The sequence below is a fragment of the Meles meles genome, chromosome X (genome assembly GCF_922984935.1).
Source record: "Meles meles chromosome X, mMelMel3.1 paternal haplotype, whole genome shotgun sequence".
NCBI lineage: Eukaryota > Metazoa > Chordata > Mammalia > Carnivora > Mustelidae > Meles > Meles meles.
Genome location: NC_060087.1, coordinates 11,971,219 through 11,990,474, shown reverse-complemented (window position 1 = coordinate 11,990,474; position 19,256 = coordinate 11,971,219). Strand labels below are relative to the sequence as shown.

Sequence of the window (19,256 nt, the reverse complement as noted above, 5' to 3'; positions counted from 1 at the left end):
AGAGTTAGACGCTCAACCAAACTGTGCCACCTAGGTACCCCCAAAATCTAATAGTCACTTCTTGTTTTAAATATTTATTGACTTAAGTAAACTCTACACCCAGCGTGGGGCTCAAACTCACGACCCTGAGATCAAGAGTCGAACTATCTTCTGACTGAGCCAGCCAGGCACCCATAGTAATCATTTCTAATAGAAAACTCAAAGTTAGAAACCATGAATAATAGTTAAATTAATTTATGAGTTCTTAGCTATAGACTAGCTACGATGGCAAGTCACATACTTTACATGAAGTATATTCAAATTTAAATATTTACTGTTTTTAATATTCTTTGAATTTGTGCAACTGGAGACATTTTTTTTTAAAATATTTTATTTATTTGACAGAGAGAAATCACAAGTAGGCAGAGAGGCAGGCAGAGAGAGAGGAGGAAGCAGGCTCCCCATGGAGCAGAGAGCCCAATGTGGGGCTCGATCCCAGGACCCTGGGATCATGACCCGAGCCGAAGGCAGAGGCTTTAACCCACTGAGCCACCCAGGTGCCCCTGGAGACATTTTTATTTGAGCAGTTAATAAAGGACAAGAATTGGTTTCTGGGGCACCTGGGTGGCTCTGTCTTTAGGGTGTTGGCCTCTTGATTTCGGCTTAGGTCATGATCTTGGGGTTGTGGGATCAAGCCCTGTGTGGGGCTCATGCGCTGGGCATGAAGTCCAGTTGGGATTCTTTTTCTCTCTCTCCCTCTGTCCCTCTCCGTTCCCCCCCCAAAATAAAAAAAAAGCATGGGCTTCTTAAAATATTTATATAATTAAAATAATTTGTGAGAGAAGAAACAATTTAAGATGTGATTTAAATAATTTTATGTAAAAAACTAGTTTTTATTCAAGAATATTTAGAAATGTGGAGCACCTGGGTGGCTCAGTGGGTTAAGCCTCTGCCTTCGGCTCAGGTCATGATCTCAGAGTCCTGAGATCAAGCCCTGCATCAGGCTCTCCACTCGGTGGGAAGCCTGCTTCCCCCCACCCCGCCTGCCTCTCTGCCTACCTTTGATCTCTCTCTCTGTCAAATAAATGAATAAAATCTTTTTAAGAAATGTTTAATCTCATAATATTTATACTCCAAAGACAATCCAAGAACACTATTAGTATTTACTTCTAAAAGGAATTATAGAATGAAAGGCTGAAATAGAACATAGCCTAAAAACTAGGATTTTTACGGTCATACCAATACATTTACAAATTTAACTGTAATATTTGTAGAGATGGGGTGAACACTTATTTTCAGTTTTAGATAAGGAGATAAAAATGTATAATGCGGGTGCCTGGGTGGCTCAGTGGGTTAAGCCGCTGCCTTCGGCTCAGGTCATGATCTCAGGGTCCTGGGATCGAGTCCCGCATCGGGCTCTCTGCTTGGCAGAGAGCCTGCTTCCCTCTCTCTCTGCCTGCCTCTCTGTCTACTTGTGATCTCTCTCTGTCAAATAAATAAATAAAATCTTTAAAAAAATGTATAATGCAGTATTGTGGCACTCATATGTAGAGTCTCATTCTCTACATACACCTATATTCTGAGAAAACGCGGGGACAGTTAACGAGAAAATGTAGCCATTGCTCCATGGGAAGAATCTGTATTAGGAAACAGACCAGGTCTCAGTGTGTTTGTCAAGCCAATTACTGAATGAGTAAATACTTACTAAAGACTGGTGCATGAAGGTATTGTGGTCAGGCAGCCTTTTGTAGGTTGGGTGTGTGTTTGTGTGTTGGGGAGGGAGGGAGGCTAAGGAAGAAGAAGGCTTGGCCCCTGCTTGCTTCCAGTTCCCAGTCTGGTTAAGGAGGTGAAAGATGGACCGGTCAAGAGTTAACCACTGCATTGTAAAGATTGAGTAAACCAAGAAGCTTCTGGAAATAATGCGAAGGATCAAGGTAGTTGGACCGATCTCCCTTCCTCACTTAGTCATTGGCCTTCAAGTTCTCTTCTTTATTAGCTTTTGGGGGGCATTGTGTCTTGCCTTACAGTAGTAAGGGAAACCATGCCTTTCACTCACCCTACACCCACGCTGGGTTCTGACTCAGTTTCCAGAACACATCCCCCACCATGCTCCTCTGCTTCTGGTTTCAGGACGTCGTCACTGCCTCCTCCCACAGCTCCGGTTACCCCTGTACTTGTCCCTCAAGCTCTTTTCAGATGTCACTGTCTCCATCACGTTTCATAAGACAGTCTCAAGAGGGTGCACTTTCTCCTTCGTTGGGTCCCCATTGCTTTCTCTGTTTACCCGTCTCATGCACGATACATGTATACGGTAGCCTTGATCGTATTCTGTCTGCCGTGTATTGGGGTTAGGAATGGCCTCAACCTCCCCTCCCATGGTCAGGAGGACTGTAAATTGCTTCAGCTGAGATAATCCCACACCTCTCCATGATCTGCAGGTGGAGATACTCAGTGAGTATGGGCTGAACTTAATTGGATAAGAAAGTTTTTGCTAAAATCAATGAGTACATTAAACCAAACGAATGATGGCACACATTGCTTTCTTTTGCATTATGGAAAGGAAACTTAATTGCCTCTATAAATTGTAATTTATAAATTGTAAGGTGCTCAACTTTCACTTGTGAAGGAGTTCAGCTGTAGCCTACTGCTGTTTGGCCCTTGACTTTTGAGTAAGAAAACCGAAGTTATAATTGCAGTCAATACCCATTACCTGTGGAGTCTATGTTCGTGAATTCATCTACTTACTAAAATTTATTTGTAACCCCAGACGCCGTACCTGTGGTGTTGGTGCTGTCTGTCATGGGCGAGCACAGAGCAGGTCAGTGTGCGTGGTCCCGGCCGAGGCCCCGCTGCCTTCTCGGTTCAGCTCGCCGACTGTAAACAGGTGCCTTGAGGTCTACTTAATACCGCATCTTCACATTCTTGTGCTTTTTGTGAGTGGTTTTGCTGTTTAAAGTAGTCCACAAGCATACTGCTGGAGTGCTGTCTAGTGTTTGAAGAGTAGGAAGGCTGTGATGTACCTTTCGGAGAAAGGATGTGTGTTAGATACTTTTGTTCAGAGTTGAGGCCTAGAGGGCTACTTGCTTAGAGTTCAGTGTTAATGAATCAACTGTATATATGTGTATACACACACACACACACACACACACACACACACACACACACATAAATGAGGTGTCTTTAAACAGAAACACACATAAAACAAGGTTATATATGATTGGTTGATGAAAATGTGGTTGGAGGCTCCAAGGGACCAGACCCTGTATTTTTCCAGAGCATTGATTGGTTCGGTGTTCACGAATCTGATGATTGTGCCAACTTTAGAGAACGTAACGACTGGGAATAACCAGAATCAACTGTATATGTTTTTCCCAGGCGTGTAGGTTAGCCAAGGGCTCCTCTGTCTCTTAAGGATTGTTAAAATGTTAAAAGTATGCAGTTCAAAACCAGGTGCACTTATAGGCTCTCATCAACTCCTCTTGACTCATTTTCTACAGGCTTCGTATAAAGTTTGAAAAGGCTGATTAGTGTAAAGAACGGAGCTGGGGGCGCCTGAGTGGCTCAGTCGGTTAAGCATCTGCCTTTGGCTCAGGTCATGATTTCAGGGTCCTAGGATGGAGCCCCACTTTGGGCTCCCTGCTCAGTGGGGAGCCTGCTTCTCCCTCTGCCTCTGCCCCACGCCCCCCCCCATTCATGTTCTGTCTCAAAGGAATAAATAAAATCTTTAAAAAAAAACCCACAGAGCTAGAATCACTTATGTTGTCCTGCTGCTCAGAAACAGGTGTCATACGCTGAAAAGAAATAAAAAAAATAAAAGAAACAGGTGTCATTGTTGTTTTGATCAATTTACTTTCAGTACTTTTTTTCCTGGTATCATGCTGTATGCTTTCTGCCTTTTTCTTTTCCATTTAACATTATACCGTTAGCATTTTCCCAGAATTCAAAAAACTCATCTTTAATGGCTTCATTAGGCCCCTGCCATGAAGATTGTACCCATCGACAGTACCACAGCAGTGTAGGAGTCTGCCTGCCTTTCCTCAGCATCACCAACATCGTATATTTGTCCAACTTTTCTTTATCTTTGCCACTTGATAAGTGAAAAAGAATGCATCGTCATAGTTTTAATTTGTTTTTTTTAAATTTTATTTATTTATTTGACAGAGACAGTGAGAGAGGGAACACAAGCAGGGGGAGTGGGAGAGGGAGAAGCAGGCTCCCTGCTGAGCAGAGAGCCCGACGTGGGGCTTGATCCCAGGACTCTGGGATCATGACTGAGCCGCAGGCAGACGCTCAACCAACTGAGCCACCCAGGTGCCCCCATAGTTTTTATCTGCATTTCTCTTTTCTGAGTGAGGTTGTATCTTTTCATTTTTAAATATTTGTTTACCTTACGTATTTATATTCTCAGCTTATTTTTTTTTCCTTTCGGGTTGCTGGTATTCTTACTGTGTTATAGAAGCTTCTTCTATATTAAGGAATCAGGCCCTTCTCAGTGATTGGAGTTGCCAGAGTGTTAAGAGGGATTAGGCTGGTTTTGCAGGCCCTAGAGGTAAGCCTTTGGATACAGAGCATACACACAAACCAATAGAAGGAGGAACTTCCTTTCTTCTTCTTCTTTTTAAAAAAAAATTTATTTATTTGAGAGAGGGAGAAAGCGAATGAGCACAGAGTGAGAGGGAGAAGCAGACGCCCTGCTGGGCAGGGAGCCCAATGGGGGATAGGGGGGCTGGATCCCAGGAGCCCGGGATCATGACCAGAGCCAAAGGCAGATGCTTAACTGACTGAACCACCCAGGCATCCCTATTGCACTTGTTTAAACTCCCTGTAGGTAGAGAAAAATCTCTTTGAAATTAGAAATTTCCTTCTTTTTTAAAAAGATTTTATTTATTCATTTGACAGAGACACAGGGAATGAGAAAACATAAGTAGGGAGAGTGCGAGAGGGAGAAGCAGGCTTCCCGCTGAGCAGGGAACCCAATGTGGGGCTCGATCCCAGGACCCCGGGAACATGACCTGAGTCGAAGGCAGATGCTTAGCTGACTGAGTCACCCAGTGCTCCAAGAACTTTCTAATAATATAGACCATATATATATATATATATATATAAAATATATATAAATAATATAGACCATATATAGTACATATATATTATATATTATATTAATATATAATAATAAATAATAAATAATAATTATAATATATAATATATTATATATAATATATATAATTATAATAAATAATAATATATAATTAATATATATTATATATTAGTTATATATAATATATATAAATTATATATAATAATATATATACATATATAATATATATATGTAAAATATAGAATAGGCTTAATTATATATATAATATATATATTAATTATACATATTAATATATATATGTAAAATATAGAATAGGCTTCTTGAATCAGTGATTGAATCTTGAATCAGTGATTTTCTCATGCCTGGAGAAATAACAAGGATTCACCGAATGTTAACATAATGGGTGCGTTTTCAGGATCAGTGGTCCTCCAAATAGGCTGGGTGTTTACATGAGTCCCAGTGCTGTGCTGACGGACATGAATTTTTTTAAAATAAAAGTGCAGTTGTGCTGTACTAACACGTGAATATAAAATATAAATAGATATCTATATTAGGAGTGCACGCTCACATTTTTTTCAAATAGTGATATATGATCAAAGAAATGAGAATATTCTTTTACAAAATTCTTATTACCTTGAGTGTGAACTGTGAAACTGGGACCTCAGACTCCCCCTCTGCTCTGTGGACGCATAATCTGCATTTCATCAACATCCTCAAGCGATTTGATACGTGCAGTAGGATTGGAGAAGTGCCCATCTAGATGATCTTTGAAACCAGAAATACTATAATTCTGTAAGAGCGAGGACCTGATTTTACTGAGTTAGCAAGTAATCCTTTTTTTTTTTTTTAACTTAATGGTTTGGATAACTATATCTTTTCTGTTAAAAACTTGCCCGACAATGGAGGAAAAAGGAATGTGCTGGAAAAGGAGGCACAGCCGAAGGTCACAAGACCAAGGGGAAAAATGCGTTCAGTATTTCCTGCTGTCAGTTAGGACTCTGGGGAGCCCTGTTTTCAAAAGGCCTCAGTAGTAAAGGGTGGGATAATTCTGTAGTTACCCATTTCCGGTCAGTCTTCATATCTTGATTTGCTACAGCAGCTATGAACAATCCAAAACAGAATGATCTGAAAAACCCATGCCCTGCCCAAGTTTAGCACTTGAAGTTCAGTGCCCCATTGATGAACTTTTCACCTGTTCTGAGAAGAAAGGCATTTTGTGTCTTTCACAATCGTCCTTTAAGTTACAGCCTTGGGTCTTTTCTGGTTCCAGCACTGAAGGTCCCATGTCCAGGGGCACCCCTCAGTCCTGGGGAAGCCGGCGTGATCGGTTACTCCCGCATAGGGACATTAACAACACCATCATTAATTCAGGGACACTTAAGAATGACTTCGTCGCTTATGTTCTTAGCTGGGCTTTGAAGGTGTGTTTTCATGTTTTTCCCTGCAAGCCTCAGCAGGCTTTTTGATTTGTGCTCAGGAGAACAGACTGGTCCTGTTGGCAAGGGTGTGGCCTTTGGAAAAGTCACACTCTTATTTGCCAGATGGCAGTCAGCAGCATTTGCATTTAAAGGCTGAATGATGTCCTGGGGAGGAAGGAAAGTGTGCTGGTAATTCACACCTCAAGCTTAGGACTGCATTCCAGACCTCCCATCTCCCACACAACCTGTGGTTTCTAGCTTGCTGGTTACTCTCCAAAATGGAGCCATACCATTGTCGAAGCCAAGCTGTGGAGGGGACGGGCAAAAAACTTGATTAAAATCCAAACCCTTTTGCAAAGACAAAAGCTTACTCTAGGAAAACTGGGAATTCACAGTTCGCAATATCGTGTGACTTTTCAGTGGACTTCCCGTGTCGTGTCTAACACTGAGCTATTACATATAACCCTGTTCATCTGAGGAAAAAAAGAACACAAGAATGTCTCCCAGCCCCATTATGATTTAATATGGCTCTGAAGCTTCGAAGCTACTCGTAAGAGTCAAGGCTGTCGGAGAGGAGGAGGAAAGATTGTTTATTTTTAGGAAATATGGTAATAAAAACAAATCCCACAGTGGCCACATCCAGCGTTGTGTGGTGATGTGATGGAAGGAGGACGGAGGGCAGAGGATTTTTCCAGAAGCCAGGCTTGTAGTGTATGCATGTAGGTCTTAGCTTCTGTCTGTGTTTGGCCTGATTTGGGGTTGGGGCTCAATAGATTATAGGAAGGAAGTAAAATCTAAGAGTATCAGTCAAAACCTCTTAGTAAGTGGCTGGATATAAAATCATTCTGCAGGGGCACCTGGGTGGCTCAGTGGGTTAAGCCTCTGCCTTCAGCTCAGGTCATGCTCTCAGGATCCTGGGATCGAGCCCCACATCAGGCTCTCTGCTCAGCGGGGAGCCTGCTTCCTCCTCTCTCTCTGCCTGCCTCTCTGCTTACTCGTGATCTCTCTCTGTCAAATAAATAAATCTTTAAGAAAAGGAAAAATCATTCTGCAAAAGTCAGCCACTTCCCTGCATGAAAGCAATAACCAGAGAGAATGGGGGGGAAATATCCCCTTCATGGGAGCAGTGGGAGCCCCATATATCATCTCAGAGGAAAAAGTTACTCCCCTTTAACCCAGTAACCTACTTCTAGAAATTGAAATAATTTTCTGGGGAAAAAAATAAAAAAAAAAACAAAGGCTTGCTGTACAAATGTTTATTCCAATTTTAAAAAGTTGGGAAAAAGGGCAACAAAGTATCCAAAATAATAGGGGAATCGTTATATACCTGGAAATTACATATAAGGAAGTTCTGTATCTGGAAGATGGCATATTCAACATCATTTATAAAAGCAAATATTGTAAACAATTTCAGTTTTCCTTAATCATGGGCTGTTTAAATGAAGGCTTCTCAACCTGGGCGCTAGTAAAATTTTGAGAGGCTAACTGTGCTGTGGGAGGCTGTCCTGTACATTGTAGGGCGTGGAGCAGCCTCCCTGGGCTGTACTCACTAGATCCCAGTAGCTCCCCAACTTCCAGTGGTGATAACAAAAAATATTTCCAGATACTGCCTACTGCCTGCTTTGGGGTAGGCGGGCTACCCGATGGCCCCCAGGTGAGAACTCACGGTTTAAACACACGAGTCCATAAAATGACTACGTGATGCACTATTTAAGAAGAATGCCACGGCTTGATATGTTCTAATGCAGAATAATCTCCATGGTAGTTGGAACGTGCCAGAATTATTGTGACATAGCGTAGGATTTACATAAAAAACAAAAAAACTATACCTTTATTCTTTGAAATTTTTTTATTTTAAAGATTTATTTATTTGAGAGAGAGGGTGTGCTCATGAGTGTGCTTGGGGGTGTGGGGGAAAGGGAGAGGGAAGAGAGAGTCTCAAGCAGACTCTTGAGCTGAGCACAGAGCTTGACGCGGGGCTCGATCTCACGACCCTGAGATCATGACCTGAGCCAAAATCAAGAGTCAGATGCTCAACCGAATAACTGTGCCACCCAGGAGCCCCTACCTTTATTTTTTAAAAATGGTTTTTTATCAGTTGTATTATGGGAAAGCTGGGCTGTTTTAACAAGTGATTACTTCTACATACTACATTAATGCAAAGAAAATAAAATTCCAAAATTCATGTTACAAGTCCAGAAGATGGCGCTTAGAGAAAAAATGCTTAATGACAGATACGGATACATAGTCACGAGGCTTTTTGAAAATATTTAGCAGTTTTTAGTATTTTCACGATATTGAGCAACTGTCACTACTGATCCCAGAACATTTTCATGAACCCCAAAAGAAAGCCGATACTCACGGAGAGTCCCTCCCCTTCTCCACTTGCCCAGCCTCTGCCAGCCATGCTCTCTGTTTCCATGGGTTTGCCTATTCCAAACATTTCGTAAGAAGGAATCATATGCTATGTGGCGTCTTGTGTCTGGTTTCCTTCCCTTGGCAAAAGGTTTTCAAGGCTCCTCCATGTTGTAACACGTGTCAGAACTTAATTCCTTTTTATGGCTGAATAATTATCCATCCTATGGCTCGGCCGCATTTTGTTTATTCAGTCCTGTGTTGATGGCCATTTGGGGTATCGCCCACTTAGACCTTGATTCTTGGGTATGCCTAAGTTATCTCTGAGAGGACACCCAGGAAGCCGGTCCTGTGCCTTCCAGGGGAGGTTACTGAGGGATGGAGGGAAAGAGTTCATTTTCACTCTAACCCTCTTTTTCTTGTGGTGCCTTTGCAGTTTTGAGCCATGTGTATTGGTTATTTAAGTAACACTATTTGCAGAATTCCCTCTTCACACACCATATTTGAGGATCAACAGTGCTTTCGTGCCTGGTGAAGTTCCTGGTGCCCACTGGCCCTCTGGGAACTCCTGCTGAGGCGTCCAACTTGGGTCTGCCCTCTCCATGTCAAATGAACCAGTCCACCAGTTAAGCTAATAGTGTAGGCCAGTGTGTAATGGGGAGGGTGACCCAGGGGCACCTTCCTAGGAGACATTTGTTTGCCATTAGAGGGTCCCGTGAAATATAAAGGAGCGCCTCAAGTTAGAAAGTGTAACTTTCTCCTCGAACTCTTCCCCGGCCGTAAGGAAATTAAAATTGTGTGTGTGCGCTTGCATGTGTGTGTGAAGGTGAGTCTTCGGAAGGAGCAGAGGACTACTAGTTGGCAAGACCATCAGAAAACAATTAAAGAGGAGCAAGAGAGGTCCTGTTGATGGAGTTTCACATTTTGGGGGAGAAGCTAGCATTTCTCACAGAAAGGTCTGGGAGCATTTTATTTAGTACAGCCTTAAGGAATAAGTTAGATATGAGGAGAGGAAACTCTGGTGGAGGAAAAGGTAGAGGGTATGGCATGGGGATATCCTAGAAATGGTGAGTAAGTAGTTAGACTTAAAAATTCGATGTGCATAGGGGGGTGCGCCTGGCTTGCTCAGTAGAGCACGTGACTCATAATCTCAGGGTCGTGTGAGTTCAAGCCCCACGTTGGGCCTGGATGGAGCTTACTTTAAAAATAAATAAAAGCTCTGTGGGATACATTTTTAAAAAATTGGATGTGTAGGGTGGGGTGGGATCTAGAGCTGTAGGTCGCGCCTTTACTGGGGAAGGTCTTCCACAGTTGAGCTTGACCTCCAGTTACGAACGATGGGCCAATGTTTTCTATCCTGACACTCCCCAGTTAATGCTGTCATTTCTTTTTCTTTTTTAGATTTTATTTATTTATTTGACAGACAGGGATCACAAGTAGGCAGAGAAGCAGGCAGAGAGAGAGGAGGCAGCAGGCTCCCTGCTGAGCAGAGATTCCCGATGCGGGGCTCGATCCCAGGACGCTGGGATCGTGACCCGAGCCGAAGGCCAGAGGCTTTAACCCACTGAGCCACCCAGGCACCCCCAATGCTGTTGTTCTAAATTAGCGCCATCTTAAGTCTGAAAATCAGGACTAGAGACTGTCTACCTCAGTGGTTCTGACCGGGGATGACTTCGCCTCCATGAGGCCCATGTGGGAATTTCTGGAGACTGGTCTGGTTATACCAATTGGAGGGAACTACTGCCATCTAGTGAGGAGAGGCCAGGAATGCTGCCGAACGTCCTGCCGCCCAGAGGCCTGTTCCCACAGGGGAGAATCCCACCCCGGTCCAGGTCACACACGGGAAAGTAGCACTTAACTGAAACAGTCTTCAAAAGTAATCCAAACAAATTCCCAGCGGGCTCCCCCATCTTCCCCACCCCTACCCTGTCCAGTTACAAACAGAAACCATTCATGTCTGAGAGACTATGTTGACACTTCGGAAGAGGGGACATGATAGCAACTGTAAACCAGTCATTAAACATCCTTTTATGTCACCCAATAACGCATTTGAAGGAGACTGAAATTAAGTCCAGAGTAAATGAACATAGATCATTACGTGATGAAAAGCTCCTTGCAGTGGGCGCCTGGGGGGCGCAGTTGGCTAAGTGTCCAGCTCCTGGTTTCAGCTCAGGGTTGTGGATCGAGCCCCATGTCTGCTCCGAGAGCAGAGCCTGTTTATAACTCCCTCTCTCTCTGCTCCTCCCCCCTAAAATAAATAAATCTTAAAAAGAAAATCCTCGTGGGGCGCCTGGGTGGCTCAGTGGGTTAAGCTGCTGCCTTCGGCTCGGGTCATGATGTCAGGGTCCTGGGATCGAGTCCCGCATTGGGCTCTCTGCTCAGCGGAGAGCCTGCTTCCCTTCCTCTCTCTCTGCCTGCCTCTCTTGTGATTTCTCTCTGTCAAATAAATAAAAATAAAACAAAATCTTAAAAAAAAAAAAAGAAAATCCTCGTAAGTCTTCAACCCTATTAGCAAAGCCGCTTCAGAGTTCTCCATCAATAGACTCTCTTAAAATGAAATGCCCCACCACATAGGACCAAACCCGAAGGAAATTTGCCATACACTCTGAGCTGCCACATGGCCTCCATACATCACCTCCAAGCTTCACAACAATCCTGAATAGTAGGAATTGTTAGCCACCCCCCATTTTACAGGAGAGGCAGCAGAGGCTCAGAAATGGTGACTTGTCAAGGTCACACTGCCCATGTAGGGCAGGATTGGGTCGACGCATCCAATCCCAGGCCCGCACTTGTCCACTCTCACGCGCTACCACTCCTTCTAGAACAGAGCTCCCTGATACTATCTCTAAACACTGTCAAGTTAATACCATTAGAAACAAGATTGTGCCTGAGATGCGGATCCCCAGCTGTGAACACCTCAGAGTGTCTCTGTTACTGTGGGACCCAGTGCTTTTGTGGTCCAGGGATCCAAATTTCCTGCCTGTAAATGCAAAGTAATGCTCTTCTCTGAACTTCAGGGAGGGAACGGATGAGGCCGGCTCACCACCCGGGTGTCTAAGGAGTCGTTTCATTTCTTGTGGCCGCAAGACCATTGGTGATCTGGTAATAACAGCGTAGCTAACAAAACCATGCTTTAATTGTTTCTGGCCTTTTATTACAACATACGGATTCTTTGCCTCCTCTGTACGTTTTTTGCCGACCCTCCCCGGCTTTTCCCAGTAGTGCAGTCTCTTAAGGACCAGTGGGGGGGGGTTGCCTCCTCCATGAACGTCTCCCCCTTTCCTTCAGATTCTTGCTCTCAGCAGAGTTAGTCTTTTTCTCGGTGTTTCCACAGAGACTAATTGTACATCTTTCTCTTTTAAAAAAGATTTTATTTTTAAGTAACCTCTGTACTCAATGTGGGGCTTGAACTTAGAGTCCTGAGATCAGGAGTCGCCGCCCCCCCCATACTTCATTTTAGTATCAGATTCTCTCTCTCTTTTTTTAAAAAATTTTATTTATTTACTTGACAGACAGAGATCACAGGTAGGCAGAGAGAGAGAGAGGAAGGGAAGCAGGGTCCCTGCTGAGCAGAGAGCCCGATGCGGGGCTCGATCCCAGGACCCTGAGATCATGACCCGAGCTGAAGGCAGAGGCTTTAACCCACTGAGCCACCCAGGTGCCCCTAGTATCAGATTCTCTTATCTGCATATTTTAGTGTTTCCTCTGCTAGAGTGGTGGCTCCCTGAAGGCCGGGAAGGGATGATCCTTGTGTTTCTTTGGGATGATTTCTAACTTCCTGTTTATGAGTTTGTGATGACATTTTCCCCTGTGCAAGCTGCAAAGACAGGGGGAAAAAAGAGACATTTAAAATTACCCCCAAAGTTTATTAAACAAAGGCAAAAGATAAAAATTGACTTCCTTCTATCACACCCCCTTACTATAAAATGTTTTTATTGCTTCTTTTTCTTTGTTTGCTTGGAGGGTTTTTGTTTTTTATTATTGTTTTTATTGCTCCTTGAGGTCGAAAACCCGAGAAATGTGGCCCCAGTAACGTCAAGTACGATAAACACACTGGCCAGAAGTTTGACAAATTAAATCCTTACGGTGAATTGAATCAGAGAATAAGAATATTCTTATATTCCCATCTAAAAATGTCAGCTGCTTAATTAAATTAAATATTGTAATGAAATCTTAACAAAATATTTAAACAAGAGGGAAATCCCTAAAATCTATCTCGGTAAGCGCCCTGTGAGCCCCAAACCTTCATTCTTTGGGGTCTGCCTTGACAGCTTTTAACTAGAGAGCATGGGGGCAGAAAACCTTCCCTCTGCTCCACGACAGAGCTGGTCCCTTGACGTCCAGATGGCCACCTGCCACCTGCACGCGGTCTTGGAGCAGAGACCCCATGCTCGGGCTAGAAGACAGGCTTGGCTATCCGCGGCTGTTAGGGAGGCCCAGCCCTGTTTGGGGCCGGTCTGAGCGCGCAAGATCAGCGAGCACACACTGTTAGGATCAGCAGAGGGCGCTCTTCAGCAACAATACTTCCAACGACCCACTATTCTCACCCTGGCTGCAGACACTACACTTTTGCATGTGGAAAATTCGTGTAATCATAGAAGTTGGTAGAACATTCCCTTGTGGCCCCTTCAGTACAGCACAGGAACCATAACAAAACAGATGCGAACACCTTGATCACAGTTTTAAGAGATGTAGGTGCTCTTTGCCTGATGATTACATGAGGAGCCAGTGGTAGTTTGTCTGAAGAGATTCTCCAAAAGGTTGAATCCTGAGTGGGGTTTGAGGAGAAAGGGCATTCCTGGCTTTGCCCTGGGGTTCTAGAAACAGCTGGAAGGTTCTGAGGGAGTCCACGATTCAGCTCACCTGAGTAGTTGGATTCAGGAATATGATTGTTATCGAACCTTGATGTTCCTGTCAGATATTTTACTCCTAGGGAAAGGAGAATGAGTGGATCTGGGAGACATTTGCGAATGGGAGCAATAGAAAAATATAAAAGGAAAATTGCCTAAATTAAATTGGTTGTTCTTTTTTCTGTAGTTAGACATTGTTGGGTAGAACTCTTCATGTCCGCACCAAGTAAGGATCCTGGGAGCACCTCCTCTCAGGAACCTGTGGCTGCCCATCTCTCCATCTGCCTCTTCTCCTCACCCAGGACTCATGAGGCCTGTTTTCAGCTTTGCCTACAACAGCATAAGGACCCTTTCTTTGCCAGAGGTGGCCAGTTCGCCTAAAGGCCTTGCAGTTGGCAGTCCTGGCTGGTGTTCTCTCTCTCTCTCTCTCTCGTCTCTCAGAGAGAGTGAACCCGGGAGAGGGGCAGAGGCAGAAGGAGAGACAATCTCAAGCAGGCTCCACACCCAGCATGGAGCCTGACTTGGGGTTCGATCTCACGACCCTGAGGTCATGACCCGAGCTACAATCAAGAGTCGGATGCTTGACGACTGAACCACCCAGGCACCCCAGTCCTGGCTGTCTTAGCAGCTCCCATCAGATCTCACAACACATGCGCTGCTGAGCTCCCCGCCTAGGCCCCGGTTGTACCGGAAGAAACCGAGCCTCCACGAAGTTAAAGGACTTGGCTCCACATCTCACACCTGGTAAATGGCAAACCTTAGGTTCCAGCCCTGGCCCCGGAGCCTGAGTGGTTCTCCAGGGCAGGGGTCCACCAGCAGGGGGCAGTGCCGAGGCAGTCCCTGCAGCGTCGGCCCCCCTCCCCCCCACAGCAGGGTTGGAGCAGAAAATGGCAAGGCAGGACCCAGTAGCGCTTTTTAAAAAAATACTTGGCTGAATACCTAAACGGTGTTGGTTATGTTTTCTTTTTAAAACCGCCTTTTGGCCCTTGTGAAGGTTTCTGTGGGGCCGGGATTGGGTGAGCTTAGAGGGGTGATACTCCAGCAGTCTCGGTGATTGCCCCAGTAATTAAAACATTTTTGTAAAATAACGTGGGTCCTTACTTGTATGGATTCGAACATTATGTTTCCATACTTGAAGAGCTGCTAGTCGCTTCTCTTATGCGATATGTTCCTTGCTGGCCTCTCTGAATAGCCATGGCCTCAAGCCATGGTTTTTATGTTTTGTATTTCTCTTTTTCCTACTCAGCTGCCAATAGAAAAAAAAAAACCCACCATTTGAGGCCCATGGAAATCAAAAGTAAACATGGTCTTATCTATAATATAAATGCTTTGCTTTCAAGAAAGAGTTTTGCACCTAGAAACATTGAATGAGATCACCAGACTCGGCCTTCTAAATACCAGCCAGAAGGAAACAACAAGCTTTACTCTGTCTCGTACTGTAATTCTTCAGAATTAATTAGAGCTCTTCAATGTCACATGGCAAGCGCCACTTTTCTTTCGTTCCTGTTTTGGTGTTGTGTCTCTGTCCTCCCAAATATATGAACGCGCCAAGAAGTGGGAACTGACAAGGAAGCAGAAATGTTTCGTTAAGATCCATGGAAAGCTTAGGACAAAGAAGGAGGAAAAGGACTGAGGGAGGACCAGGGCGCATGGCAGGTCCTTTAAGAAAACACCTGTTTCAGATTACAGATTTCTTAATGAGACACACGCAACTCTTGAGTTTAAACATAACACTCCCATTTCTATCAACGACCCACGGCCATTCTCCAGGTGTTTGCGATTATGCAATGTCCTGAAAAATCATCTGGGTTGTGTCAACTCTCAGAATACTGCCTGAGTTAAAAAAAAAAAAAAATCCTCCGCAGGCGTTAATTTATACTGAAAGTCTCAGTAGCATTTACAGCACTTGCGCAAAATAAATAAATAAAATAAAAGACAATCATAAATAAGGGGGTCATTGGTTTCTAATTTTTTTTCCCTCCTAATGGCTAAAAGTCGTTTTTGTTTTAAGTAGTAAAAGGCAGGCATTACGAACTCTGTAAAGCTTCATTGACCAGACTTCTCTAATTTAGATTTTATAGTATTTAGGATGGTGTTCACTTTTGTATTACCAGAGAAAAGAGGACATCCACACTGAAAAAGTAGAGGAAAAGTGGAGATAAGCGTCTGTGTTTTAGAAACAGCGTTGACATTGCTTTCTAAGACAAAACTTGTAACACAGGCGCGCGCAAAACCTCTTGGTGTCTGCGTAAGTTTTCATTTTTAAATGAGTCATGCTCACCACAATTTACTTTTTAAAGTTGCCTGCCATATTTTTAGATGATTAACAACTTGAAAGGCCCTAGTTTTGGATAATTGAAAGGACTTTGGGGATGGAAGGAATAAGATTTGAAAGAGACTCCTTTTGAGAACCCAAAGCTTCAGCCCCAACAGAATGAAAATTGCCTTTATTATGCAGCTATTTTAATTAAAAATGCATGCATAACAGGAAAAGGAAAGCAATTCTAGACACTGCTCCTTCTAGTTTGACTGGTTGTTTGAGATTTGGAAGCTTTTTATTTGTTCTCTTCAATTTTTAAGCTTTGTATGAAGTCCTAAGTGCTTCATTCCTATTTTGGCTTCATAGTAATTTTAGGTCTTTTCTTCCTAGCAGTGTCTTAAAGTCAGAACTAGCTACGTTGTCCTCTCACACAGTATGGCACTATTCTTCCAGTTCTTTGTGTTTTCCCTTCTGTCTCATGGCCTTCCTCGCCAGCCCCAGGTCCCCTAAAGAGGGAACAAATGCCAGCGTCTTTGCAGAATAAAGCAAATCACTTCTTTTCATTCACCGATTAGCGGTAGCATCTTTATATCTTTGTGAGATAAAGTTGTTTCCATTGTAAAAAAGTAAACTACTCATTGCAGAAGGCCCAAACTATCAGGAAAGTGGAAAGAGGATATAATAAAATGTACCTGCAATTCCCACCATCTGGGGGTGACCGCTGTCCACATTTGGGTGTGTTCATCCGGGCATTTCCATGCACAGTAATGATGAGCTACAATTTTATTTATATGAACCCATTTAAACTCGTCACTGTATGTGACCTCTTTAAATAAAATTGCTGTTCAGTAACCTGCTTTTTTTGATTAAATAGTATCTCATTTATCTTTGTCAGTGAATAGAGATCTACATCTCTTTTTAACAGTTGTGTAATATTCTCTTGTATGGCTGTACCATAATTAGGTGCGTGTGCCCTCGCCTAGTAGACCCATCATCCAATTGTTCCCATCTTTTTACTATCATAATAAACACTACAAAGATAGATTTGTGCTGACATTTTGTATTCTTGTCTCCATAGATTTAAATCTTAGAAGTGTGTTTTTAACATTTAAGTCTTTATCCATTTGGAACACTGTAGTGGGGGCTTACTCTCTTTACTCATATGGTCAGTCAGTTGTGTTCTGATACCATTTATCAGAAAAGGCATCCTTGCCCCACTAATCTGGAATTGCTGTCGTCATATGTAAATTCCCCATGCAAATGGGTCTCTTTTCTTTCTGTACCAGTGTTGCATGGCTGCCATTCCTATAGCAAGTTCCATTTTACCATGTATCTGGGCATCCCTTAGCCCAACCAAGGTGACACATGAAAGGCACCATCCCAACCTAGAAACTCCAATTTCCGTAGCCATCTGCCTTTCACCTGCTGGGATAAAGGTTGCTGCCGAGACCATTCTGTACAATGTCATTGTTTGGAAGGATGACACGTGGAGGGTCCTAATATCAGCCAGCCCTGATTTCTGTGGTCCTAAGTGTTCTGCATAAGACTTTGGTTTCCGGATCTGGCATCCAATAAAGTTGGCTCTGGAAGAAGACAGTTTATTATAAGGCTACAGTAGAAGATCGCAACAGTTGGACTGTAGGCAGCTCTTTAACTGCCCTTTGTTTGGGGTATGAGGAGGTGGAGTAAATGGTGGCTCATTTTCTCAGCATGAATTCCGAGTCAGTTGAGTAGATGACAGAGTAAGAGAGATGGCAGACGTAAAAAAATACCTCATTTCTGATAAAGCTCATCTTGGAGAATGTGGCTTCTGTCTGCATGCAGCCGAGCTTCCAACTACTGTATGTGAGCGAGACTTAGGCCGACTTTATTCAGCTCTCACTGGCTATGCCAGACCTGTGAGGGCCACGGCCATGGGGGCTGGCCCCTCCCAGAGGGACTTGCTTTCTGTGGACAGGCTGATTCCCTAAAAACCCCTGGGGAGAACCAGGGGTTTGTCACTTGAAATGTGGCTAGTGGAACTGCGGAGCCAAATTTTTTGTAATGTTATTTCACTTTAATTAAGCTTAAACCGCCACACACAGCTAGTGGCTACTCTGTAGGACAACACGGGATTTGTTGTGTTGTCAACACGACACGACGTGTACGGACGTGGCCCTGGAAAAGCTGACTTCAATTCTAGGGATTCATTTGACATTTTACTTGTGTTTATGGAGCACCTAAGTGAGTTTGTGTGTCTGGTGTTGGAAAGACGTTGTCTTTGGATTTCTCGAATCAGCTTTTAGGGGAAGGTGTGGAGACCTGAAATCTGTCGCCCGACACACCTGACGGACAGTGGCCTTGGTAACAGGGCCCTGCTGTTTCAGAGGAAGCCGCCTCTTTCACCCCGAGCTCTAGGACCCGTCATGGTAGGCTGAGGGGACAAGTGGGGGCTTCTGTCACCGGGCTGTGAGCACTCATATGCTCAGGGCTGCATCTACATGGAAGAAGGGGCTCCTATTTGGAATTCTCTCAGAAACATTGTATGGGCTAACACGGCGCCCTCACTGGAGGTTCATTCCCTCAGCTTGTGCTGCTTAGTCGCTCCTGACACTTTCCTCAACTCATTTTCTATGGAAAAGTGAGCAGTTCTTCATAGCTGCCAAACACGTACTTTTTCTTCTGCTTGTCTTGTCAAAGGTGTCTTACCTCTTGGAGGGTGGCAGCATGGCCCATGAAGACTTCTGTGGACATGTTGGTCAGATGAACCCAGGAGACCTGCAGGTATAGCCAACGACAAGCAATTACTGATGTTTAATCACCTCTGGGCACACATGTTTGCTCTTCCCCAGTTCCAGTACAGTCACACTTTCCTCCCTCTCTCCCTTCAATTTTTGACCTCTTCTTTTCTGTGGATCCTCCCACTCAGGCTAGAAACCTGCACAGGTTGCTTGTATTTTCTCAAGATTTCCATGACCCCTTCAATCACTTTTTAGTTCCCAACTAGTCTTTTTCTTAAATTTCTCAAAGGCATAATCAAGGATGGTTGTCTTAACATCCTCAGCTTCCATTTCATCCTTCACTCACAGAAATTGGGGTTGGCCTCTCTCAGCATCCACCCAAAACTCTACAGAGGCTGTTCAGGCAGTGGTCACTCATGATGTCCCCACTGCCAAATTCAGTGTACCAGTATCCATCCTCATCTTTTAGACCTTCCTGCTGCATTTGCCACAACTTAGTTGTTTGATTTGTTTTAAGGTTTCATTTATTTATTTGACAGAGAGACACATCGAGAGAGGGAATACGAGCAGGGGTTT

At 43.8% G+C, this 19,256-nt stretch overlaps 1 protein-coding gene across 1 annotated transcript in view; it reads left to right on the top strand.

The window, feature by feature from the left end:
• The window catches only part of PIR (pirin), a 420,337-nt gene that overhangs the window by 11,187 nt on the left and 389,894 nt on the right, over positions 1-19,256 (top strand). Inside the window, exon 3 of the mRNA XM_045995952.1 lies at positions 18,640-18,723. Coding sequence (XP_045851908.1) covers positions 18,640-18,723 — 84 coding nt within the window. The remainder of the gene's footprint in view (positions 1-18,639; positions 18,724-19,256) is intronic.